This window comes from Amblyraja radiata, chromosome 31 (genome assembly GCF_010909765.2).
Source record: "Amblyraja radiata isolate CabotCenter1 chromosome 31, sAmbRad1.1.pri, whole genome shotgun sequence".
NCBI classification, from domain to species: Eukaryota; Metazoa; Chordata; class Chondrichthyes; order Rajiformes; family Rajidae; genus Amblyraja; species Amblyraja radiata.
Window position 1 is genome coordinate 25,224,738 of NC_045986.1, and position 27,247 is coordinate 25,251,984.

The 27,247-nt window shown below is 38.0% G+C and overlaps 1 protein-coding gene across 14 annotated transcripts in view; it reads right to left on the minus strand.

Moving 5' to 3' along the window:
* Positions 1-1,978: 1,978 nt before the first annotated feature.
* kcnab2 (potassium voltage-gated channel subfamily A regulatory beta subunit 2) overlaps positions 1,979-27,247 on the minus strand; it is a 128,074-nt gene continuing 102,805 nt past the window's right edge. For 10 of the 14 annotated variants that reach the window (XM_033048171.1, XM_033048168.1, XM_033048172.1 and 7 more), the window contains 8 exons: positions 26,331-26,417; positions 19,792-19,836; positions 8,769-8,854; positions 7,260-7,380; positions 6,791-6,885; positions 6,128-6,248; positions 4,594-4,682; positions 1,979-2,971 (listed from right to left, as the gene is read on the minus strand). In XM_033048171.1, the coding sequence (XP_032904062.1) occupies positions 2,882-2,971; positions 4,594-4,682; positions 6,128-6,248; positions 6,791-6,885; positions 7,260-7,380; positions 8,769-8,854; positions 19,792-19,836; positions 26,331-26,417 (734 nt within the window). In that variant the 3' untranslated portion in view covers positions 1,979-2,881. The remainder of the gene's footprint in view (positions 2,972-4,593; positions 4,683-6,127; positions 6,249-6,790; positions 6,886-7,259; positions 7,381-8,768; positions 8,855-19,791; positions 19,837-26,330; positions 26,418-27,247) is intronic. The other 4 variants (XM_033048177.1, XM_033048174.1, XM_033048179.1 and 1 more) reach the window with 1 other exon arrangement.

Sequence of the window (27,247 nt, forward strand, 5' to 3'; positions counted from 1 at the left end):
TCCCCCTTTCTATAACATCTGCGGGTGCAGGCCCAATTGCGTCCCTCTCGCTCAAGATATGGAGTCAATTTAGGAAAAACTTTGGTTTACAAGGCCCTTCCATCTTGACCCCACTGCTTAAAAATCACATCTTTAATCCTTCAAGTACAGACTCCGCATTCAAAACCTGGCATAGTAATGGCATCAGTAGTATCAAAAACCTATACAAGGATGGTATTTTTTCATCTTTTGCGGAGCTTTCGTACAACTATAGCCTCCCAAACTCCCACCTTTTTCGTTTTTTCCAGATTAGGAATTTTGTGAAGAAGATATTCCATTTCCCAAATCGTACCCCTGAAACCCTGACCGATTCCATCCTAGCTCTAGATCCCAACCGGAAGAAATGCATCTCTTTTTTGTACAACTTGTTAGGGTCGGTTATATTGAAACCTCATACCTCATTAAAAGCTGCGTGGGAGGGCGAGCTGAATATGAAACTAACAGACCAGCAATGGGACTCTGCCTTGGATTTGATCCATTCTTCCTCCATATGTGCCCGTCATGGCCTAATCCAATGCAAAGTCCTTCACAAAGTCCACTACACAAACGCAAGATTATCTAGAATATACCCCGCTGTTAAAGACACCTGCAACAGATGCAATCAATCCCCTGCCAACCATAGTCATATGTTTTGGTCTTGCCCTAAGCTAGCAACCTTTTGGAGGAGTGCTTTCGACGTGCTAAGCAGAGCCTATGGCCAGACTATTCCTCCAAACCCACTGTCAGCTATTTTTGGTATTCCCCCCAACACCAACCTCTCTGTTGCGTTGAGGCGGGTCCTGGCTTTTACAACCCTGTTAGCCCGGAGACTGATTTTGCTTAACTGGAGACTTACCTGTCCCCCGACACACGCCCGCTGGATCAAGGAGGTGCTCTACAACTTAAAGCTTGAAAAACTTAGGTTCTCTCTCAAAGGCTCTACCAAGACATTCCTAGATACATGGAACCCTTTCCTGGAACTTGTTAACTCTCTTAACTTGTTTCCGGACTCGGAAGAGGACTGAGTGTCCTCTATCACAGCTCTGTCTTATTGCAGCTGCTATCCCCTCAACCTCTCCCCGCCCCCCCTCCCTCCCCACAATTTATTTATTTATTTTTTATTTTTATTTTTATTTATTTTTTATTTTATTTTTTTTATTTTATTTTTTTTAATTTACATTTTTATTTTTTTTATCGTATTTGTGTGGATGTGTACGTATGTGAGTGTTGTTTGTTCCCGGTTGGCGAGGGTGGGTAAGGGTTTTGAGGGTCGTTTACATACTGTTGTACAATTATGTCCTGATTATCACTGTCTGTTATCATTGTATGTATGCAAATTGCTGTTAAATTCAAAATTCAAATAAAAAGATTTAAACTAAGAATACGCAATTATTCTGGACCATGATTCGGTGGATCTGCAATGCCAGGGTCAAAATGGTAGTTGCAATGTTGGATTGGGCAAAGTGTATTTTATCCATTATTCCCCAATTAGTCCTCTTATGGTCTCATCAAATCTCTGGGAGCAAAAGAGGAACAGGGCTAAGATATTCATTTCTGAAGTGCAATTACATCATTTGGTTGCTGACAATTCACTTTGAAGGACAGAACTACCGGTATGTGGTTTATTGTCGGAAAATAAGACAATTATTTTTAAACATGGAGGAACAGTCCCCAAACACCACAGGGTAAATGATCGGGTAATGTTTGTGTTCGTTTATTAGGCAAGGGAGGAATGTTGGCTGAGATGTGAGGTGAAGTCACCCCTCCCCCCATCGCCAGGTTTTAAGAACATTGAAGACACCCGAGTAAAATGAACCTTGACGTTACGTGTCATCGCTCGACTGCAGCATTGTGTTTGGCTCCGGGTGAAAGGGCCTGATTGTTCAGCATGGAACAAAACTAGGTATGAGCAGGGGAAGATTCAATTCTCTGATATAGAAGTTCAATAGTTCTTTAAATGTTCAATTCCCAATCTATCCAATATCTTTATTGTATGATTTTGTCAAAACAGCCCATGGAGTGATAGCATTTACATAGTCAGCAGCATATACATTCACACGGATCCTGATTATAATAGATTCATGCATAGTTCAGTCAAGAGCCACTGCTTATTTTTTTATATCTACAGTCCTACACGTTTTTGACAGGTTGAACTAAATTCTGATTCTTGCAATAATGATCACATTGTTATCGTTGCATATATACAGCCGGTTGCCTGGCCACAATATTCCATTGTGCCATAAGATTATGTTACAGTATAAGTTTATTCTATTTCTTCAAATGAACATCTCCAGCAGTTAATAGGTGTAGGCATCAAAGATGCCTTCCGAGAAGTCTCTGAGCCTAGGGCCAATTGGATGTATATAACATACACAGAAGTGTGCAGCTTTGGAACCCCACAGCACTTATTTTGGGGGGTTGGGCAATCCTTGTTGAATTGGTATCCTATGAAGCAGTTAGATTACAGTCAAACCTGCTCTAGGCAGTTTCCAGCAGAGTGCCATAGATTATATTCTTGATCAACCAAACGCGATATCCAGCAGTAGCTCTTTAAAATAATGAGTGCAGAAAAGTTATGGCATCACGGCAAACCAATCAAATCTGTGACATTTTGGAATTCCAGGAAAAAATAAAATAAAAAAATTAGCAAAGGTAACAGGCAGTCCACGGAACCAGCTATGCCTTGCCTGCACTGGTTTGTGGCTCTTTTTTTTTTCCTTTTTGATCCTTTTCTGTTGCATCAGGAACTTGAAGTTTAATTCCTTCATCAGAAGCGTACTGATATTAAATTCAGTTATAGCTTGAGCAGGCAAAGAAGTTTGCTTTTGAAATGATAACAGTCCAGAATAATTGCAATTCCTTATTAGGATCGATAATCCTTTTTGCTGTATGGCTTGTTTCCCAGGATACTATCGATCTCATGAACAATTGATGAGGATAACTTTGGAAGAACCTGTTGGAGAGAAAGGATATCCATAATGTATTTTAGTTTATACCAGAGCCCTGTGGTCACAGTGAAACTGCTTTCTATGCAAACTTGGTGCAGATTAAGAATAATGATATTGGGGAAGATTTTCAGGTTAGTATAGCATTGTAGAATAGTAAACCAGGGGTAGGGTATTCCTCCTTCTCCCCAGAGGTGCTGCCTGTCCCGCTGAGTTACTCCAGCTTTTTGTGTCTATCTATGGGATATAAACGTCAGGTTGACATGAAATATCTGGCAACTCTTTGACCTCTGTCAGAAGGTTGTTGGCTCAAGTTGCACTGCAGAAACATGAGCACAGAAATCTCAGTTGATGTTCAACTGCAGGCCAAAGGCAGACTGTTCATGGTGCCAGCTTTAGATGTTACATTGAAGCCCCCTTCCCTAGCTGGATAGTAAAGATCCTGTGCCACAATTTCAGAGAGCAGGAGAATCATCTGACCAATACTTAATAAAATAATAACAGTAAATACATTTTGGTCAATATTCAGGTTTCAGTCAACATTATTTAAACAAATGAACGGATCATTATTACATGTGTCTGTGGGAGCTTGCTGTATGCTAATATGCCACTATGTTTCTTTGCAATATTAGCTACACATTGAAATAGTTTAATTGCCTAATTAAGGAGATGCATCCGCCTTATTAATGAGCCAGAGATAATAGCTCAAACTCCACCGTCTTTGTAATGGTGAATGAATAAAGATGGAAGAAAATGTCAGATTTATGTCAGTATTACTGATTCTACCAGCTTGTCATAAGCTTCTCTGGGCTACAGTCCTTTAAAAGCCCTGTCCCACTGTGCGAGTTCACCCAAGAGCTCTCCCGAGTTTTAAAAAAATCAAAATTCGTGATGAGCACATAGAATGAACGTAGCAGGTACGTCGGAGCTCGGGACGTCTCTTAGCGCTAACAGCAGGTACTCGGGGAAACGTGGTAACTCGTGAAGATTTTTCAACATGTTGAAAAATGTCCACGAGTAAAATACTCAGGATGTAGAAATTTGATACTTTTTAACACGTCATACTGTAGTAGCTCGTGAGTTTACCGTAGTAGGACCTGGTGTCCCATATCACTATTGTATGTTCATGATGGAAATAAGAATACTCAGTAAATTCATTGCCTTTGAATTGTAGTTTTATATAATCCTCCCATCATTTCTGAGTTCCATTTCACAATATCTATCAGACATACAGAATGTTGCAAGGTAATATTTTGCCCAAACTCAGTTGTATCTTATGGCATATTTTGTGATATTTATTGAGATAGAAAGATACAACTGAGACTACTCCAAGATTGGAGTAGTCGACTTGGAACCATTAAACTAATTTGGCCTTCAAATAACTGAACGATATAATATTATTTAATGACAAATAATAGACAAACATGTGTGTACTGCAAGTATATCTCATTGCGATCAATCTACATCTTCAAATTTGTGGATATTTTCAATAACGATAGTTATGGGGTTTTACTTACAGAAATTGACGACCTTAGTGATCAGCCAAAAGCAAATGGTTTAAAGTACATATAACGGCCACAGTGTGTAATGAGGTCAGCAATAGTTGCTTCGTTCAAGTATCAATACTGACCTGTATTGCTCCAATGTTTTCCAAAAGTTGTTCAGTGTTAGAAGCTCCTACCAGGACAGAACTAACACCTTCATTTCTTAAACACCAGGCTGCAAGAAGAACAAGAAGACTAAATTATGAATAATGTATGCAAGATTTGAGTTATGGTCAATGGTACAACATAATTCTCTGATTAGGAGGACTTAACTTTATTTGTTCCCACAAAGTTAATGCACACTAGATAAAAAAGCTAAACCGAATATAAAGCCTTATTTCTTTTGCTGAGTAAAGAAATACACATCAGCAAAGTTTATCAGATCAAGTTCTGCAAATGTGCTTTGCTTAGCCAGCCAGCCAGCATTTTCCTGTGAGGGTAAAGAGAGAAAGATTAGGTTCCAGATCCACAAATACCCCTCTCAAAAAGGCCCCAGATTGCTTTTAAATTCTCAGTTGTAAAAACCTGCATTTCCACTGAAAATGAGTAAGCTTCTGGATGTTCCAGCTTCCCCTGCGAACTCCACAAACAGCATTAAGAGGCAGCACAGACACAGCTAGTATTTGTAGGGCAGATGATGCCACTGCTGCCTCAGTCCCACGCCACTGTAGAATCTGAGCCTTCCGTGGTAATCGTAGCCAAGAATGGGGATTAAAATGGAAGTTCCAGGCTATTATTTCTTGCTGTTCCATCCGTTTGAATCTTTTTCCTAAACAGTTTGCATAATTGCAAAGTATTGATCCAACATTGATAGCTGCAAACAGAGAAACAGAAAATGCTGGCTGCAGATCTCTGGAGACTAAAATGCGAAGCCTTTCTCCGATCATTACTGTCTAGTACCAAAGAGAAACACTTTAAATGCATCACATCATCACTGGAGGTTTCTGAAGGAATTTAAAGACATTCCTTTCAATCATTTACCTCAATGATAAGACTGGTTTCCTTTGTTAAGTAAGTGTTTTGATTTAAAAAAAAGCTTAGATGTAAGACTCTTTTGGTGTTGCTTTGAACCCATTATCTTTGCAATGGTGAAGATAACTGCTCCAGAGCTCAAGTGATCACCTAGAAGCAGCAATGTTTGGTCTCTCGCCTTCTCGTGACACTTGTTGATTGGTGTCGTTGTATTGATGAGAAGAAAGACTTGGAGAGGCAGGGAAATTAAACTTCGAGATTGAGCTCTTCCAACTCAGTGAGGAGAGCATCTCTTTTTCAGTTTGATTGTAACCAAACATCTTGCAAGTAAAGGAACCATATAAGTTCTTCTATCATGACTGACATGAAACATATCTAAAAATCATTTTGCCTGATAAGATTTGTTCCGATTCAGTGTTCCAATGAGGAACCTCACCTGATAATAGAACAGATTGGGAACGAGAGCACGCTATGCCTAATGTTCTAACTGTTAATCTAAGTGGTGGAACTCCAGTGCCCGCATTTCCTAATCCAAACGGATAAAAGGTGTAACAAAATGTGGTACATCACAGTACTTACAGTAAAAAGGTGTCAGACAGTTGGAATTCCAATGCATTTTTTGTTCAGCAATGAAATTTAAATCCTTACCTATTGCTAACTGAGGAAGGGTGCAACTCAGTCGCTCTGCAATGCCCTGGAGTTCTTTTAGTTTCCCTTGCTGCCGCCTGCCTTCCTCGGTCAGAATCTTATCCTTTAACCATTGGTAACCCTGTGAATACATAATAATTTAGCTCAGGTTTGTGCTCCAAAGAGACCTGGCAGCTGGAGCTGGTGAGGCAATTCATTCCATATCAGAACTTTATAGTTGTACAACTGTTGGATAAATCAGTGAGGTAGCTATATTGTACATGAGGAGAGTAATGGCCCCAAAATGAATTCTCCTCTGTATTACAATCAGTTCATTGAAGTCCATTATAGCAGAAAGCAAACTACGTGTAACTTAGATGATTCCACTTCCATAAATTCATTTACATTAATTTCCATTTTGATTTTAAATATCTTTAAATGTCATATGAAAAGCTCTTTTATTGGTTAAAAAAATGCAAGTTTTAAAATAGCATAGCAAAATAAATTAAATATAGACACTTGAATATCCGACCTGAATGTTCCAGCCAGGGTATAATGCTGAAATTGGCCTTACCCTCTGGATGACAAAAATACACTCCATAGATGCTGCTGCACCCGCTGAGTTCCTCCAGCAATTTTGTGTACCCTGGAACCAAGCAATATTTGTTCTTACACTTACTGTACCTTTAAAGAAGCTCGAGAGTAAGGAGGAACACCTGCATCATACTTTCCAGAAATAATGCCACATGCCAAAGGAGACCAAGTCATTGCACCAACACCTTCAAGAAGGAATGTGGCAAGAACAAAAGGGTTAGATACACTAAAATTCACAGTTTTCCAGTAATACACCAAAGATAATGTTACTGCTAAGGATAGTAGCCATCCAATAATCTTAGGCAGATTCAAAACAAGGGCATCAGTGAGGCTTTCACTCTTGCCATTTCCACTCGACAAACTATTCAGAAATTATTAAAATTCAAACTAGCCATCAAAACACATTCTTTGGTGTCCCGAGTAGTCGAACGAGGTGCCTCAAATCATTAACTATAGCTGGACGTATGCCATATAGGAATGGATGCAAAACTGGGCAAGGGAAAGGCACAATTGGAAGCAAGAGTTTGTTGCGAAAATGTATCCGCCAAAAAATATTTACCGATCTTATGGAAGAGCTCTGGAAGCTGCACTTCAACTTTCTCTCTTTGGAAGAGATGATATTCAGCTTGTTCACATATTGGGGGGATGAGGTTAAATTGACGAGCCACTGAGTAAGCCTCCTGCAGGACAGAGACAGTGAACATATGACAGAGTAATAAAAGAGACGACTCTGTAACTCATCTTGGAAGAGGGTCCTTCATCAAAAATACTTTCAAAGGTTGCATTTGCCATGTTATTTCTCAGCAATTTCTGTTCACTGCGTTCATCAGCATTCACTTAAAGTAAACCCAGACTACTGTGATAAAATACAAGGACATGTGAAAACTGTTTACATTCAAATATCACCTAGATTTTAAATTGTTTTTAAATGTCATCAAATCTCAAGAACGTTTAAAATATTTTAAACTTTATGACCGGTTTCACAGCTTCTCACCACTGAGGGCACACAATGGACTCTGGAGGATTAGGGGGCATCAGAGACTTTCCCCACCTAGACAAGGCAAGTGCAGATAAGGGGCCATGAGTGATGATTCCACACAGAGGCACCGAGCCAGCAAGATCTGGTTCAATAATATTGATATTTTCAGCAGGATTTGGAGAAGATTACAATATACTGATTGGTTATGAGATGGTTCATGGTGCAAATCTCAGCAGTCAGCAATGTGCTGTGGTTACCTATTTATTACAGCAAGATGAAACGGATTGCATACTCAGTGCTCTGTTTCAGGGAATCAATAAACTAAATGTTTTAAACTATGCTGATGGAATATCAAATTTGCACCATGGTCTGGATTCACACTGAAGTACAAATGTGAGTTTATGCTTCAGTACCAAAGGAGGTTGAATGTATGGTTAGGGCCCGAGAGCTGGAGATGAAATTGAAGTGAAGTCTCCAGATTCCTAATCAACCTTCTCATTCCCTGCTAATGAAGTTTCAGAGGAAGAAGTTGGCTGGAGGAGAGGTAATGAACACAGTAATAGAGTTGTAGGTCATAGGGGCTCTCAGGCCTGATTCACGATTCAATAAGATCATGACTGTTCCTCGACTTAAACTCCACTTTCCTGCTCAATTCCTAATTCCCTCGGTATTCAAAACCTATCAATCATTGCTTTGAAAGCACTCAATGACCAAACCTTCTGGAGAAGAGAATTCCAAAGATTTACAACCTTCCGAGCAAAGACATTTATCCTCATCTCACTCTTGATTGACTGTGTGCCTATTCTGAGATTCAGACCTAAAGATCATGACCTTCCAGCTACAGGGAATAGCTTCTTAACATCTATTCAAGTAAAGCATTGTGTCTAAATATAAAACGGTATAGATGAGTTCAGAATAAAGAAGCACCCTGAAGAGACAATTTCAGAACTGAATTCCAGGTGAAGGGCTGGATCCTACAATACAGGAAACTATTAAAGCCGAAGTAGGGTCAGAAGCGAAGGTCATTAATGAACAGGCGGCATAATTGCTTCTTAAAAACTTCTGAAGTGTTCTGAAGCTTAAACTTACCATGATTTCCATCGCACTCCAACGCGATGTCCCCCAGTACATGGCCATTCCTTGGTTAATCACATGCGTCATTGCTCTCACTGTTTCTGTTAGGAGAGAAAATGCGATTTCTTTATTTTTGGACAAAATGGCATAACCATGGCTGTGCCATACTAAGGGTGTGTATTGCTACTGGCTTCACAACAGGGATTTGGCCGCAAGACATCTTGCAAGCAGTGTACATCTGTCCTGCAACAGTGGAATGGTGAGGCAGTCTGACCTTTTATTTTCCCTCAGAATTCCTTTGTATTGCTGGATTAATAAAGTAAATGGGAGATGGGTGTGTGTGATGAAAGTGACCCCTTGGATAAATATATGGGTGGAAGAAATGGGGGGGGGAAATAAAATAAAAGAAAGAATGAGCCAATTATTCTGACTTTCCTGCATCAGGCAAAAGAAACATGGTGAAAGCATGTACAATATTGAATAGAGGTGATAAGCATTGCCATTAAGTATTGGTAAAACTAAAAACAATGGTTTATCTGAGGATTGGCATGAACCAGGAGACAACATCCCTTTTTTGAAGGCCTACCTACAATAGATTGAATATCCAAATACCCAGTAAACCTCAAATCACATCAATCTCTTTGACCAGTGCAGATTTTAGATCTTGAAGAAGCAATCTTTTCTGAAATAGGCCGTGGTTCAGACACCGACCGGTCTTTCACTTCTGGAACTTGGATTAGTGTTCTGTCCAGCTTTTTGTTTTGGGCGTAGATTCACAGCACAAAACTAAAAATTGCTGAGCTCCATTAAGCTATTGAATGGTCAGTGTAACACATTTGAAAGTGCCTTGTTGGTTCAGTATGAAATGCCCTTTTGAGCTTAAGCCTGAGGCAATGTTCATGGCCGAGTAACTCTTAACAATAACTGACCTAAAAACATTGTTTATTAACCGTGGTGACTTAAAGAGAAAATGCTCGACTGGTATCATTTACTTAAATGAGTAGAAGTAATCTAAGCTTTGCAAGAGCAAAAAAAAAATTTAACACGCACGATTTAACTACATTTTGGAGTCATCAAAAGTCAGCTCAGCAGGCTTATTTTTTTGTTGGTAAATGGGACATGGACGTCTCTTGTACCCCTTGAACTAAGTCTCAAAAAGAGAAAGAAAATGGCCATTAAAAAAACTTCTCCTTTATGTGTAATGACCGTAAAAACGGCAAATACTGGGTTATGTTCTCCCCACTTTGCATTGCCAACTGAAAGGGCAGGATTTCAGAATAAAATGTTGACGGAAATTCACTGCGGGCTGCATCTTTTAGATGACACTTTAAACTGAAGCTGATCTGCCATGTCAGAGGGAAGTGAAAAAGACATTGCACTATTTGGACAGAAATGTATTCGGCCAGTGCCTTGGACAAATTTATCCCTTTGCCAGCTCCACCAGAAAACAGACCATTTGGTCATTAAAATCTTGCCGTGTACATTTTGGCCATCATGTTTGCTTCATAACCAACATCAAAGCTTTAAAAATGATTAGAACAACTTTTGGACAACCAAAGCTAATGTATTTGTTTTGTCTGTCAATGTGTTGCTCACAGACAATAGGAATGCTACAACAAAGGATGATTGACTGCAGGTCTAAACAGGAAAAACAAAACTTGTCCTATAAATGTTGGAATAATCTAATTATTTAGCTGAAATATACTTCCTGGAGTACTGCCTTCTTGATAGTATTCCTTACTTGAATTTGCTTATCATTTTTCTTGGGAGGGAAGAAAACCAGGGAAAATCAGTGCATCACTGTTATGTTTATGCTCTGGAGATGAGAAAGCCACAAACTGAAGAACAGGGACAATAAACGCAGAACAATTGATTTGAAATGAAGGGGAGTAAGGCTACATATGGTTCCTAGTACCTGTATTACTGTTCTACAATGCAATCCCAGTGCACAAACGCAAATTGCAACATTTAACTTTAAATCTGATTAAAACATCTTGAAGGAACTGGAATTTGTAACTTAATTATATTCAACCATCTATCTGCATATTTTATTTTATTGACTACTTATAGCAGTTGAAACACCATAAATGCCAGATTACTGGCTCAAACCTATATAATATTATGTAACAACTTTATTTCTGACATGAAGTGTTAACATAAACTCTCCATTTGCTGCAAGTTGGATTTTCATACATGGTAACATCTTTTGCTTCAGATTCAATCTTTATTTTCCTCCCATGCTGGACTCAATGTGCCTTAGGAACAGCAATAATCTCCCCTTTTCCATCTGTCTCTGTCAATGACTCAAGCTTTGATGCTACAAAGTTTCACCAGCACTACCTTTCTGTCTTGTTAAAGTTGTACCCAAGCAGTGAAGACCAACAGGATCATGATAATTCAAAGCAAAGTGCAATCCAGTCATCCCTACACTCCATACATTCACACTATCTACCAGGGGTCAATAAACAGCAATCAGTGAAGGGCTCTTTGGCTGAGTGCTTGCCTTATTAGTCCAGTACTGCTAAAATCAGAACAGTGTCCCAAATGCCCATTTAGCTTAGGCAACCAACACAATACAGATGGGGGTCCAACTTAGTTCCTTTTTGGTCTAAATTATATAATTTTATTTTAGTGCTTCCTTTACCAAGGCTGCATTCCATATTAATTAAAAAAAATCCCTATGCAAAATGATTAAGAATTGCAATTAACAGCCTTTAAAAAAAAAAAAACCTGTTACTTGACTAGTACTTCTTTCACATTTTCTATTCAAGAAGCCACTTTGTCCAATTGTGCAGAGGTGGATTGGATGATGCAGTTGACCACATACTGGCCTTTCGCCTATAGGACTTGCACCACATCACTACATTTAATGTTTCTTTAGCTGCTAGCTTTAAGAGCAAGTGAAGTGAACTTGGAAATGTTCAATTCCATTAGGCGCATTGTCGTTTGTATTAAAATTATCAAGGCAGATAAAGACTTGGGTATTTAAGAAAAAATTAGTTGTTCTTAATTAATGTTTAAGTTAGTTTTAATGATTTTAGTTGGTTCTTATGAAAGTGTTTTTAGATGTTAAATTTAAGAAACTTTGAATTTTGTTCAAAAAGCTACGCTGTTTCTACTGAATATAACTGAAGGCACGTGAATGTCAATGATGTTCACAGACACTCAAAGTCCCATATCATATTGATAGCTTTGGTAGACTCAATGTTTAATGAGTAGAGGCAGAGGGCAGGCCATTAACCTCGATTCCCATCTAAGTACAAATTATTACTTTTGTTGAGAAGTTTCCTATATGATGGGCCAGTATGAATGCTAGGATCTTGGCTCTAAGTGAAGCTGTTCAGCAATTATGGAACAATATGTCCTGCTAATTTGCACCTAGTTAACAATCTCAGCACAAAATAACTCATAATAGAAATCCATATTTAATACTTAAAGCTATGGTAGCTTATTGCCTTGGGTTTGATCAATCTGTGCCCAATTTGATCAGTTCTTTTGTTTCTGAATTTTCATATTCATGTCTTTATAATCTTTTTTCAACTCTTCTGTTAAAATCAGCAAAATTTACAATAAGCAAAGGACTATTTCTTTTTAAGAATGTGATATAACAAGATCGATCACTTCTTCCAAATAAACAATATGGTTTGCACAGGGCAAGTACAACCAAGTGGCAGTTATTTCCAAAGCTGTTCTCATGTCAGCTGACAAAATAAGCTTTGGTCGACTGCACTTGGCAAGCTCTTATGAGGTGCTCGTACTATCTGACAGGGCCAACGTGTCCAGCGCCCTTAATGGAGACGGGTCATAATGAACGGACCTCTGAACTTTGGTGCAAAGTCGCCTTTGATTTTTGTGGATCAGAAAAAGGAATATCCATTTTTCCCCAAACATTGAGCACAAAGCTGTTACCACTATCACTGCTCCAAGCAATTTGCTATAGTAGGAGCACCATTCAGATGAGTAAACAATGTTGCACTCAAAATGGCCACATAAAACTTCCTTATTTTGGAAGAGTAAGGATAATACTTGATATCCCAATCAAAATGTATCTCTCAGCACACACCACCAGAGGAAATTGACTGTTATTTTGTTTAACTGCAGATGGCAGGATCTTAGTGCAAAGTGGCTGCTAAGATTGCCCATAGGCCATTAGTCAATTAATTTTAAAAATGAGTCTGGAAACAGTTTGCAACATATATAGAGGGGTTTAAAAGTGCATTACAAATTTGATTACCTCATCATTCTCTCCAGCCCAGTAAAATATTTATGTTCACTCCCATTTTCACAAATAAGCTACACGCTGTATATCCATTTGTCTGAGATAACTGTCAAAGGTTCTGATTTAACATGATCTTTCTTTTTTTATTTGCTGCATGTGGGGAAAACATTCTCGCAGCCTCTTATTTTTGGATTTCTTTACCTAATAGTGAGTGGTTCATGTTGTCTGGATGAAAGCCAATAACAAGAGAATAAAGTTCAAGCTACTCTTATGCTGCACAAAGGCTGCCATGTTAATGTGTGAAAATAAACTGTGAAAGAGCACCTCTTATGTGAACGAAGTTGGGTGAGAAATCAATGGGAAAATTATTAATGATGAAAATGCATTGAGCAAAAATAAATTACAGACATAAATAATAACATATGCACTGACAAATTAAGTGAGACGAAACGCGTCTCATACATTTTGAGAAAATCTGAATGTTAGGTCTATTATGGATAGGCGTGTATTTATTCCTGAGGGTGAATTGGTGTTGCTTGGGTGTGAATGGTAAGACCAGTTGTACAAAATTTCTGTTGGATGGGTTATGACTGGGCAACAAAAAGGTTTAGTCGAACACGCTAAGCATTCAGATCAAAGTACCACTTCAAATACTGTACCTAATATTCTTTCTTTCATAAGGCATTTGACTTCTTGCAAGAGTTCAGATTCAAAATTCTGGATGACACCTGGTATTTTTGCCAGAGTGTCTGTTTTCATGCATGAGCACTGTGTATCAGCAAACTGATCATCTACAAAAACTAATGCTATTGATCTTGGCCTGGTCAGCAGCAAGGGCTGCTGGTGACCATGGACAGGATCTGGGGCTGGCCGATTCTTCATTTTAGCTGTAATGGACTCCGAGACCACATTTTCAGTACCTGAATGAGCACTTCACAAATGTCTTTGAATTGGTGCAATTTTTTTAAATATTAGGGCAGAAACATTTCAGCATTCTCAATTTACCTAGCTTTATTTCTAACTATATTCCAATTGTAGTTCAATGGTAATTTTTCTCCAGAAAGTATCCATTCAAATTATAACCTAACATACATTTTTTCTTTGGTGAAATAGAAGTATCGTGGTATGAATTGACTCCATTCCTTTCTTAACATATTTAAGGCTGAATTATTTTGCAACTCTCACAATGCGTTTTCCTTCAGAGGAAACTTCAGGAAAATTGATTGTTACTGTCCATTTCAAAAGTATAAAATGAACAAGATTTACCAAAAAAAAGTATACTTACTGAGTTGTCTCATAACCTTTAGTTTAAAATAATTTGTTTGTAGATTCACTGGTATCACTCAGTTCTGCACTGCTAGTATCCTATGCTGTATGGCTAGCTGACACAAACTGGGGCCAGGTAATGTCTGCAGATATCTTCCTCATGCAACATCATGATATTCCATTGCAGTGAGATCACAAACAGAAGCAGAAATCTTAACGCAGAGCTTTGTGAGCTGATTGTTTAGCCTGCTAAAACCAGCAGTTTAATCTGGTTATGAATACATTAGTGCATACAAATATTTTATGACTATTCCTGGAATTCAGGTTTATTATATTCAATTTATTTATATCCTTGTAATATTTTGCTGACAAGATTGCTAATATAGTCCTCAAAAAGGTTCTATTGTCTCATGTAGGCCAACAACAAAGGACAAAGCTGCTCTAACCAAGGAGGACCTTTAGAATTTGGTGAACTGGTACGGTGGGATGATTCATATTTTTAAAAAATCAATAAAATGGTACAAAAGTAAATGTTTAGGCCTGAATCGGGCAGACAGTCAGTAGGGCTGAGAGTAGATTGCAGCATTAAACATTGATATTTAAAAATAAATTATTTTATTAATGAATTACAAAATACAGGTGGTTCATTTTCTCCCTCTTTGCCTCCCACCCTCCACCCCGTCTGGCTCTGTTACATGAATACATTGCTTGCAAGGCATATCTTATTTTTTACTGCCAGACTTGTGGAATAAAATATTTTTAGAAACAACCCCAAAAAGCATTCAATAATCCCGCCACGGCTTCTCAGCCCAATCTGTTATCATGCAGGCTTTTTCATAAAATTATGCACAGGCACATGTAGGCCAAAGATAAAAGAAAAGGACAATGATTGAAATGCATAACATGCACAAAGCACAAATAATTCAGCAATAATTCTGCCAGAATTCCCACTTTACTGATGATGCATTAAATGATTTAGCAGACTCTTAATTAATCAAATGGAAAGGAAAACATAGACAGGATTTTAAAACAAAACATGAAGGCTTGGACTAAGTAGTTAGTGATGGACTGGTACAATAGTTAGAGGAGGTGTGTATTACATGACTACAGATTTGCTGCTACCAGGATTGCAATGGCTTGATTTCTCAATTAATCTCAGTACTACATCATCCCTGAACAGATTTAATAACGAAGGATCTTACATAGACTAAAGGGAACTGGATATTATTTTGAAAAGGAAATGCTCGCATGATAAGTAAGAGGGGGAGGGGGCAGATTTGACGACAATAGGCTGAATAGAGAGCTTCTGGATTTGGCCTTGTTTACTGTGCCCATGTTAATGATGGGAACTGCAATCATTTTTAAATTAACAAAATCTATTTTCTGACTCCTACTGTGGAAACAGTCCTTTCTCAATTTACTCCATTAAAGGTATTATTTAATTTTGAAAGCATCAATTCTGAACATACACTGGCAAAGTGGAAACATTATAAAATCTTTAATATCTCCTTGTGATCATAATTTAATTTGGAAAATAAGTGATAACCTCTCCTCATTGTTTTAATGCCCTTCCAGTCACGACATGCCCCAAATCTAACTCCATTCTATACCCACAATACTTGCATTACCTTGGTATTAATTAATCAAAATGTACTTCATTTGTTTCTGGGACCTCCTGAAGTTTGAAACAGTACTAGGTTTTTCTAACAAATCTTTTATTCAACACAAGATTACAACTTTACTTTAGTACATCATAGAAAATAAAATATTATTTGTTATCATTGCTTATTTATTTTTTCAAAATGGATCACCCTCTTAAATGCTCATTAAATCACATCTACTGCTTTTTGAAAATTCTGTAGACTTCACTGATTAAACGTCTCCTACTATGTTGTGAGCAGCAAACTTTGAGACTTTGGTCCACCATGCAAGTCCAAATCAGCCATGTATACCAAAAACTAAAGTGTTTCTAGCAGTAACTCCAGAATTTGTACTCTAACTTTTTGCTTCCTATCAACCAACTTGGTATTTATACGGCCATTTTTTTCCTGAAACCAAATGTCTGGATTTTTCAAACACACTTCTGGTGACACTTTATCAACCAACTCTGGCATCACAAGTCACTGCCTCAAGATGGGCCTTTAACAAATCTGCTACTGAACTTGAATTCCTCTTTAGATTTTTAATTTCCCCTTTCCCCTATGTTCTTCATGATTATCATGGACTGGCCTAACAAAGGCCTCATTTTAAGCCTTAGTTTAGGTTCGATGTATTTACTAAAGTAGCTCAAATCTTTGGTGCAGCTTTTTTATATCTGTTGGGAGCTATGTACCTGATCAATCTTATATGAAGATTTTCCACTGCTGACCTGTTTGCTGACATTGTCAGTTAATTGACACTAGATATCCTCTTGCCCAATAGAACTTCGTCTTATTCGATTACAGTATCATTAGCTTTGGTTCTTTATTCTATTGTGTTCTTATGTCGAACTTAACTATAACTGCTGTGTCCTAATTGTTCTCCTTTAAACAAAGGTTACAAAATTTTTAAGTGAATGATTAATGGTAAGGAATAAATAGATGGACTGTATTAATATTATTTTCATCGACGTTGGTGTACTTGAGGGTCCTGATATTTCCAAATATTTAATTTATCCCAGGCAATATTAGAATAAAGCTAATGTGAACGTATTATTTTTGTTCTAATCTTGCCAGGGATAAAATCACACAATACTATCCACATTGTCTTAATGCAACTTTCAAAATATACTTAGCATGGTGGTTACATCATTTACTACAACACTAACCAAAACTCTGAATTTAAATGGTAGACAATATTTCAATGGTTGACTATTTTCCTCAACATTAATTTTCTGTTGCACTTTAGTTTGAATGTTCTGAAATGTCAGATCCCCAAAGTACACTAATGCGGGCGAATATAATATTAAAGTCCATCTATTTATTACTAGTCATTCACTGCAGAATTCTATAACTGTCACTGCTACATGATCAGGGTTGTGAACAGAATCAAGCAGTTGCAAGTTAGCTGAACAACTCCTTACAATAAATCTTGCAGCAAATTTGCATGGACTGTTTGCACGAAGAGTGAATATTGTGAAGTTAGTTGTTCAGCAGTGGCGATTTCAGTTAACAAAATTTATCCCAGGCCCACTGTGCTGAAAACAGTACCAGTCTATCACCAAAATAACCTATAGCAGTGATTGCAATAATTACTAATTTACAGTGAAACCTGCACTACATGGTCACTTTCACCAATGCAAACTACTGGCCACAGATGGTTGATTAGGCATTAAAATGTCATGTCCTGAACTAAATGCTAATGGCAACTTTAGGCTGTAATTGTAACATTTAATTTGGCAAGCCTCAATTTGCCATCATTCTTCTTGGCAACAATGAATAGAGAGTAATTTTGGTTATTCAACAGTGGAAAGCATCACAACTGTACATTTGCTTTTGAGGGTTACTGGACAGCAGGCAGGATAGAACTGTGGCAGAGCTCCCCTTTCCCAAGCACTGTCAGTCATAGGTGCTGCCTATGATGAGTGTACCTAAAGCAGATTCAGAATTGAACATGGCAGCTTCCTGGTCTGAGCGGCTCACACACTCATGCATAAATTCTATTCACCTGCAGCACTACAGTGCGTAATTCCCTTAAATAAACATAGCCCAGTGTTTCAGGCAAAACCTTTAACAAGTTTAAACCATCTAATTGCCAAAAATATGTTTGCAGTTTTAAGAAATTTTACTTAGGGTGAAGCTAATATATAACAGTTTTGAATAGCATTCAAATAACTTCATAAAATATGTTAGGAAATTATTTCTATTTACTGTAATCTATCCAGAAAATAGAATTAAATCCTACTTATTTTAAACACTTAAATTTCAATCTGTTGTTCTAATTTAATTCTTTTTGCCCAGCCTTATTTACTTGTACAAAGATTTGATCATGACTATAAAACATATACATTTCATATTTTATTGCTACTGGAGTTGGAAAGATTGTTTAGTGACACTAAATGTCTTTAGGATATAGTTAACATTTCAGGTGGGAAACAGGGAAATAGTTATCTGGTTCAAATAGATGATAATTAGTGCCAAAGGACCATTTTTGTATTCACCTTAATGAGTCATTTCACACATCTGACAATTGCTCTTAAGGGGATTCCATTGCTTATTAGTTTTTATCGTATATTGTTGATTATTATATATTTTCTGTTGTTGCCTTACACTAAGCTGCAGCAAGTAAAAATGTAATTGTTGCGTCGTCAGTATTCATGATAAAAACTCTCCACTCTTGCTTACATCGCATCACTTACACCTGCAGATGACTGCAGACTGATGAAGGGGTCAATCTGATTACAGGTTTCATATTTGCTGGCTGCTTTGGGTAAACTTGCGGTCCCTATTACTCACGGTGGCCTCTCTTTAAGGCAAAAACGTCACAAAAATCACTGAGATTTCCTGAAGAACTTGGCATGGTGAATTGGGAGTCTGGCTGGGAATTGTGCTCACCGCACGCATTAATATATAATTGACTTTTGAATCAGTGTGCTAGCACTATCTAACAGTGACATATTGGTAATGCACAACTCATTTGAGGCAAGTAGTTTACAGGGTATTGTTAGCATGAGCAAGAACATGAGGTCATAAATTACTTAGATAAACTAAACCTCCTGCTGCTTTATCAAAGTGACCAGAAGAACAGGTTTCAGTTGAGTAGTTTCATACTTACCCAAGTTTAGAAACAACTGCAACAGCTTCCTTCATCCCCTTGCTACTCAGCAGACGTGTGCCATTTAGCAATGGGAAATGGCAAGGCTGCCTACTGCCTTTCACGGGGATTCAGTTTTTACAATGTATTGTTATAGACTAAAAGTTGTCACAGCCTACATGTTACACATTGCTCATAATTATAAAAAACTTAAGGCGCATGTTAATGAGGGGGAAAAAAATCACAATGTTAAGAAAAAGTAAAATGAATTTTAACATCTGGCAAACATTTAATTAAAAAATATCAGCCAAAGCAAACACTTGCCGTGAAGGAGCCGTGAGATTTTCAATTTAATTTCCACAAAATCAGAAACAAGACTTGTGCAAAACAAATGAAGCGCATAAATTTCTCAGAGTACGGTAATTCTATCTACATAACATTACTATACACAGCACTACTGTTCACAGAATGAGAGGAATTCAAAATGAAATGCTGGCAAACCTGAAAGCACGTAAACAGAAAGTCAATTAAAGTGCTAAACCCTAATGGATTGGCATTTGTACAACATGCATGGTTTAGGAATATGAAGGAGGCGTTCAAAACGTAAGAAACATGTTCAAAAATAAGAAGCAAAAAGGGTAGGACAGAATCATTTTATTTACTTGCAAGATGTTGTTAAGAATTCAGGTAAGTTGCATTTTATGGGGAGGTTACTTCTCTGGGTGAAAGGGAGGAAGTGGGAGCAGAGTGAACGAACAATCTGCCCCATAAAATGCCTTGGAACAGCTAAGTATTAATACTCATTTCTTGGGTACTGTGTACCTTCAATGATGAATGTTCTTGACTTTGAAGAACTAAATGGATCCCCTGGTAATAAAAAAAAGATTTAAAAAAAAACCAGAGTTTATAGCTGAAGGCACATTACATTGTAGAATTTAGGGCATGGGAGAGGCAAGATTAAATTCTACATATACATACATACACATATGACTTCCAAGCTCAGAACACAGTAGTCCCGTGCAATGATCACCTTCATTGGAAACACGTTATAAAACACATTCAACATGTAAAAGTTCAAATATAGTACAGGTACGAGTAAAAATAAAAACAGAGCACTCTATCAATTAAGGTACAAAATACTGTTTAAAAGACAGTATCCCTTTTGTTTACCTACACAGATTAAATTGTAAATGTAGTACCAATCAACATACTTGACAAAGTTAACTGGAAGGGCAAATGTACCATGAAATAGATGATTAATATGACAGGAGTGGCAGTGAGGAAAACATCACTTACAATCTTAGGTTGTCAAAGTCTCAGAACCAATTAAATATCAGCAAAATAACCCAACATCTTAATCTATGTCCTTCTTCCTTGAGTCTTTGTGCTTCCTCTTCACCATTGCAAAAGGCAGTCATCAATCAGAAACCTGCACTAGAAACCTCTGTCTAAGGATCGCAACTCTCCATTTCTTTCCCTTTAAAAAAATCTCCTTAAATCTACATCTTTAGACACATCTTTGAGCCCTATGCTTTGTTGTTGATTTCCCCCAACGTCTGTGAAAAGCACGACATTTCCAAACTTTGTAAAGGAGGGTCATGGTGCAAAAAATAAATACAGGAGTGGAGACAGGAATTAAGTTTGTTGTTTCATCCAGTGCAGTACAGAGGAAATAGCATCCAAGGAGCTACTTTGGTTAGCTCTCTGATGATTCAATAAGTTTACTGAGTGAGCGGGTTATCAATTATCTCCTTCAGTTCAAGGTGCCTACTCCTGATTTAATGTGAAATGAGAGTGGATACATTTAGTTGTCGCTTCTATAATTTAATTTGCTGATGATTGTTGTACTTAATGGTAATTCAACATTAGGTAGCTCGGTATAGATTAGGATTTAAGTATTTATAACTCAATACTCGAAAGACGGTGAATTGGGTTGGTATAAGTGTAAATTGTCCCTAGTGTGTGTAGGATAGTGTTAATGTGCGGTGGTTGCTGGTCGGTGCGGACTCGGTGGGCCGAAGGGCCTGTTTCCGTGCTGTATCTCTAAACTAAAATGAAAAACGAATATTTTCCCCAAACAGGAGTTCTTGATGATTTGTATTCAAGGGAGTCGTGCATCCCAAAGACAGTTGAGAAAAACTACAATGGCAAATACCACCAAAAATGATTCATTGGAAAACGGTGATAATCTAAAAGTGCAAATAAAATTGCTTGTGATACATGCGTGTTTCACAGCTGTCACTAAATGCCCAGAAAATGCTTTTGCGTTTGCAAGGATTTTACAATTGTGGGAACTGGAATTGTGAAAATCATCTAACCAGGTCATAGAATAATACAATTATATTGCAGTGAAACGGGACCCTTGGCCTAACTTATCCAAGCCAAACAAGTTGTGTATCCAAGCTAGCCCCACTAGCCAATGCCTGGGCCAGATCCCTCCAAACCTTTTGCCTTCATGTACCTGTCCAAGTGTCTTTTAAATGTTGTAATTGACCCACCTCCGTCACTTCTTCTGGCAGCTCATTCCATGTATGCTGAACCCCCTATATGAAAAAGTTGCCCATCAGGTCCCTTTATTTCTTTCCTTTCCTCTCGCATCGTAAATCTATGCGCTCTAGTTTTTGACTCTCCTAACTTGGAAAGAGACTCTGTATTTTACTTTATCTATGCCATGTGTTTTTTTTACCTCTGTAAGATCATCCCTCAGCCTCCTTCACTCCAGGGAAAAAAGACCCAGCCTATCAGCCAGGCAAAACCATGTCTCTGTTTTTCAAAGATTTATCTTTTTAAACTGACTTCATGCATATCTCAGACATAACATTCTGAGTTGTGATCAGTTCTAGGTATTTGACAAGGAGCTTTTCAGTACAAAAATGTTTTAGCTGGTCGATATCACACTCACTTTTCAGGAAACAATGGTTCTTTGTGAACAAACATAGTACCTCTGTATCGGAGGTACAAGATTTAAACCTTGCTCTCAACAATCCATGATTGCAGCTTCTGCTCCAAAACCCTGATTTCCGTGTAAAATACTTGTGTTGATGCTCCTTGCTAATGATCAGGTGATCCCCTCTCTAGTAAAGGGAAAACCCCAATCTTATCACCAACAACCAGCATTCAGAGAATTATGATCACTTGAAATATGTTCAGACTGTTGGTCTGTGAATACTTGTATTACTTCCATATTATGTCCTTAAATTACATTCACCCAAATCTATGAAAACACAAAACAAATGAACAGACATGAAACACGCACCCAGCCAATTCTCACTGTACAATGTACAAGGCATCTCACAAATGAACTGCTAGCATTCTTGTGCAAAATCATGTGCACTGTGGCATACAATCAAGATTCCACACCAAACTGCATATTTTCACCCATTAATTTGTCTGCCCATCATCAAATGTACAGTTGTAATTCTATTCCAAGTTTTACATGTTAGGGAAGTCAAGATTTTAGCCTGAACGTCTGATTTTTAGACAGGCATGTGTTGAAAGTTAGTCTAATCCCTCCAACCAGACACACACACAATTCATGTAGGACTACAAAAGGGACATTGTTTTATAAACCTCTTGTTGTAGACTTATGGTGATGCCACATTAGTAGTACCAGCAGTCAGCATAACCTTCATTAGATTGATTTGATTAAGAGCATTTCTGTACTGAACTTTGAAGGACTTTCACCACAATATTTCTCCAAATGACGGACAATTTAAAAGTATGTTAGCAGTTTGCTAACATGCTGATATACAGTATTACAAAATCATCCAATAGAACATAATTCCTTTACATATTCAGTATTTGATTATATGAAGTAATAAAAGAACAAACACATTTCAGCAGAAATTGAGTTACTTTGAATAGAACGGCTGGAAATCGGGAATAATGACAGGGAGATGGATCCTCCCAAGTGGGTAACAGTTAACGAGGGATGGAACTCATCCTGTACCACTGGTGTGATTCTCTTTACACAAGGTTCAGAGTGGCATCCTGCCCTCTTTATATACAGTATGAGATGGGGCAAAGGACAATGTGGAAGACGGGGATGGAATGAAAACATAGAATGGAGATAAGGAGGGATTTATTTTGCCAGAGGGTGGTGAATCTGTAGAATTCATTGCCACAGATGGCTGTGGAGGCCAGTACATTGGGTCTTTTTAAAGTGGAGATTATAGGTTCTCGCTTAGTATGGGCGTCAAAGGTTAAGGGTAGCAGGCAGGTGAATGGGGTTGAGAGGGATAAAATAGATCAGCCATGATTCGAGAACCAGAGGGCATAGGTTTAAGGTGAAGAGGAAAGGTTTAATAGGAACCGGAGGGGTAACTTTTTGACACAAAGAGTGGTAGGGGTATGAAAGGAGCTGCTGGGGAAGATAGTTGAGACAGGTACTATCGCAATATTTAAGAAACATTTAGACAGGTATATGGATAGGGCAGATTTAGAGGGATATGGGCCAAATGCAGGCAGGTGGGACTAGTGTGAATGAGACATGTTGGCCGATGTGGGCAAGTTGGGCCGAAGGGACTGTTTCCACGCTGTAAGACACTATGACTCTATAATTCAACCTATGATTGAATTGTGTAGTAGACCTGATTGGCTGAATTACCTAATTCTGCTCCTATGCCTTACGGGCTCATAGGAAAAATAGAAGTCATGGATCAAAGGTTCAATTAAACTGGCATTTATGTGGAACTGCAGAGTGGGTATAAATATTCAAAGCCAATTTATCCCAGCCACCCCAATTTTCTTCTTTTATTTTCCTTAAATTGCAACAATGTTAACTCCATCCTGGGGTACAATCCCACCATTGTTAACTCTCTGCATCCATGTTCAAAAACCCAATATCTATTCAATGATTTACCATTCAACTCTAAGGTATTATTACCAAGTCAGAATGTCATCATTTACAGCTTGTGTAACCAGGAATGGGGATGATGGCTCTATCCCTTATCAACTACAGTTGAACTACTAACCCAGCTGAGATCAGCAAAGCTTTTTTTCTTGATTAACATCTCAGTAAAGGGAAACAAGATCTAAATTCAAAAATCAGACCTCCAATAAGTAAACATTGCAGGATGCAGTAAAGCTTTAATAGGAACTTTTCTTAAAGAGCAGTTACTGTTAGAAAGAAAAGAAAAATGATCCTGTCATTTTATCCTGTGACGATGTTGCAGACAGGTGGCACCATCATAGGTTTTGCTTGGTCACATTGAACAAAGAGTACATCTAACAAAAATAATGGTTCTTTCAAATACCATTGCATTAAGAGCGCATTGAAAAAACAATTCAATAACATTATGGTAAAATCATAATGGACTTTTGAAATAATATTTATCATTTTGTTTCCTACATTCTGTGCTCAAATTGTATTGATTCTGGCAAGTAGAATATTTTCCTCTCTGGTCCTAATTCCTTTGGTCAAGAATAATGTGGAAGGCGCATGTCAGATTTAGACCAATAATCTTTTAATTCATCAATCTGAATAATATTTCGAATAATAACCATTCTGAAGCTCTTTGAACAAAGATGCAATTATAAGCCAATTAGTTTCACCACCTACAAGGCACGAGTTAGGAATGCGATGCAAGACTCTCCACTTGCCTGCATGAGTGCAGCTCCATCAATATTCAAGCAGCTCAATACCATCTAAGAAACAACACCCCTGTTGACTGGCACCCTGTCTGCCGATCTAAGCATTCACATCCGTCACCGCTGACACAATGTGGCTGCAGTGTGCACTGCCTACAAAATGCACAGCAGTTATTGCCCAAAGCTACTCCAACAGCACCTCCCAGTATGCGATCACCAGGAGGACAAGTTCCATCTCTCGGAAGGTGTTTCTCCAGTCCCACATTACCCTGAAACATCAGCATTCCTTCAGCGGTATCTAGTCTTATTCTTAGATCACTCTAGCCAGAGCACAGTGGGTTTACTTTCACATGGAGGACAGGAGGCAACTCACCTTTTCAAGGCAAATACAAAAGGAAATACCCGGGTTAGCCACCCTCAAACTGCTACTCCTCCCAATATACCATCCTCCCCTGTTCCACTCTGTTCTTCCAAGCATCTCCTCATGTAAATTATATCATTTTTATTTCCCACATTTCGATCCTTAAATCACCTGACATTAAAAAAAACTGAAATAAAAGCATCTACTTGCTTTATCTAAGGATATGCATGTGAGAACTGCACCAAGGATGGCAAACCCTATGGGCCTTTTCCAAGTTACATCTGTTGTATTTAAAAATAAACCTTCATGTTCATTTTGCCTCAAATGCTGAAGGTGTAGGCAGAAACAAGTGTTGCTCAGTGCTTATCTTAGTTGCATCAATACTTGGATAGTATAAAAGAAGAAAAATCACTGGGTGCTTAAATCAGGATCATATAATAGTCTGGTGTTGTGCTTGCCCCTCTCATGGTGCAACGCATCAGACAAAGCACCACCAGGCTTAAATATCAAATTTAAAATATTTTCCACCGAGAATAAATACAGATACCTTGATAATTAATCTTTAAAAATCTGTCAAAGGAGAACCAAAAAATAATCCAGATAGCAAAATGTTCTCAATTTGTTGTTGTTCCCAAAACAAATTTATTGGAGCTTAGAATTTACGCATGCACATTTACGACATTTGGAATTCCAGTGAATTATTTGGTCTAATTTGCGAGTCATGTAGATGAACAGCATGGACACAGACCCTTTGGGCCACCGCAACTAAGCAGACAGTTAAATGAAACATGCACTTTTAGCTTCACACTGCTCGCAACAAATGTACTATATCAAAGGTTTTGAATCTTGAATAATCAATAAACTATTGTTGGTTCAAATGCTACTTTCCAATATACTGTAGCTGATCTCAGATAGGCCAGTAGTTGTGTGTTGCCATTAGGCCCAGCCACATTAGGGTTGTGCACAGGGAATAGTACAAGTACTACTCAGTTGTCCCCTCAAACAAAAAGAGTATGAACTAGATATTTGGCAGCCCTCTGTGGTATTGTAATATTACAAGAATTTATTCTTTAAGAGATTGGGGATAAAACAAAACTTGGAAAGAGGCATTGCAAATCAATCCCATGTAAAACAGATAAAGTCCACTAATGAATGATCCTTAACATTTGCACTTCTCTAATAAATGATCAGAGGTCCTATGGATATTCTAGGTCCTATAATGGTGACCTTCGCTTAATTATCAGTAAACAGTCTGTCATTGTTGTAAAGATGCCGATCTACATTTCTTGAACCTTTACTGTAGAAGTTACTTATTGAGGCAGGATGTAAGAAGGAAGAGGAGGTGAGTGCTTTTTCACAATTTATAGATTAAAAATTGGTGTTACATTCTTACTTGTGTAATGAAACTCACCTTCCATGGGTGTGTTTGGGTCTGGCCTATTAGCAAATACCACATCCACATACTCCATCTGTAACCGCTCAAGTGAAGCTTTCAGTCCTGCCAATGCAGAATACAAATATTCATTAAAAACCGAAGGGCTTAATCCTACAGAGATTTTTCCTTCTCTGGATGTGATGCAACTGGCAGAATAAAGTGACTGGTGTTGTACAGCAAGAACAAAACTATTGTCTAATTCATTTCTATGAAGAAATTTAAGATAGTCACAGATGATGATTATAGAAATGGGTTAGTATAATGATGCCTGTTCCCACAGCCTCATCTTCCAATAGCAGCATAATGTTTAGCATTGAATAGCATGACGTCAATTGTCTGTTCAGATATATAATGCTCTTTCATCAATGAATCTAGTCATTTATGTTTGAGTTCAATGCAGATATATGTTAGCTCACCCAAGAGATCTAGCCATCCATCTTGATCTTTGGAATTACCATGACTATGGTGGGGGTGGGGGGACGGGACCCACAAGGTCACCATTGATTTGAAGCTTAATTTGATCAGCTAGATAAGTGTTGCAACTACAAGATCATATCAGAGACTGAAGATCCTGTGGAGAGTGATTCCCTATTTGATCCCCCAGAGCCTTGCCATCATCTACTCAGCAAAGATCAAGGATGTATGGAATGTTAGATGAATACACCTCCAACACTAAAAGTTCAACACCAGACAGAACAAAGCAGTCTGTTTGATTGGCTCTCTATCGACCACTTCACTCCTTTCATTACTGGTTGCAGTGCACACCATCCACAAAATACACTGCAGCTATTAAACGTGACTATTTTGACAGCATCATCTTCTCAAGAGCAATTAGATATGTGCCATGAATGTTGACTTTGCAAATGATGACCATCCTTTGTCTTTTTTCACTT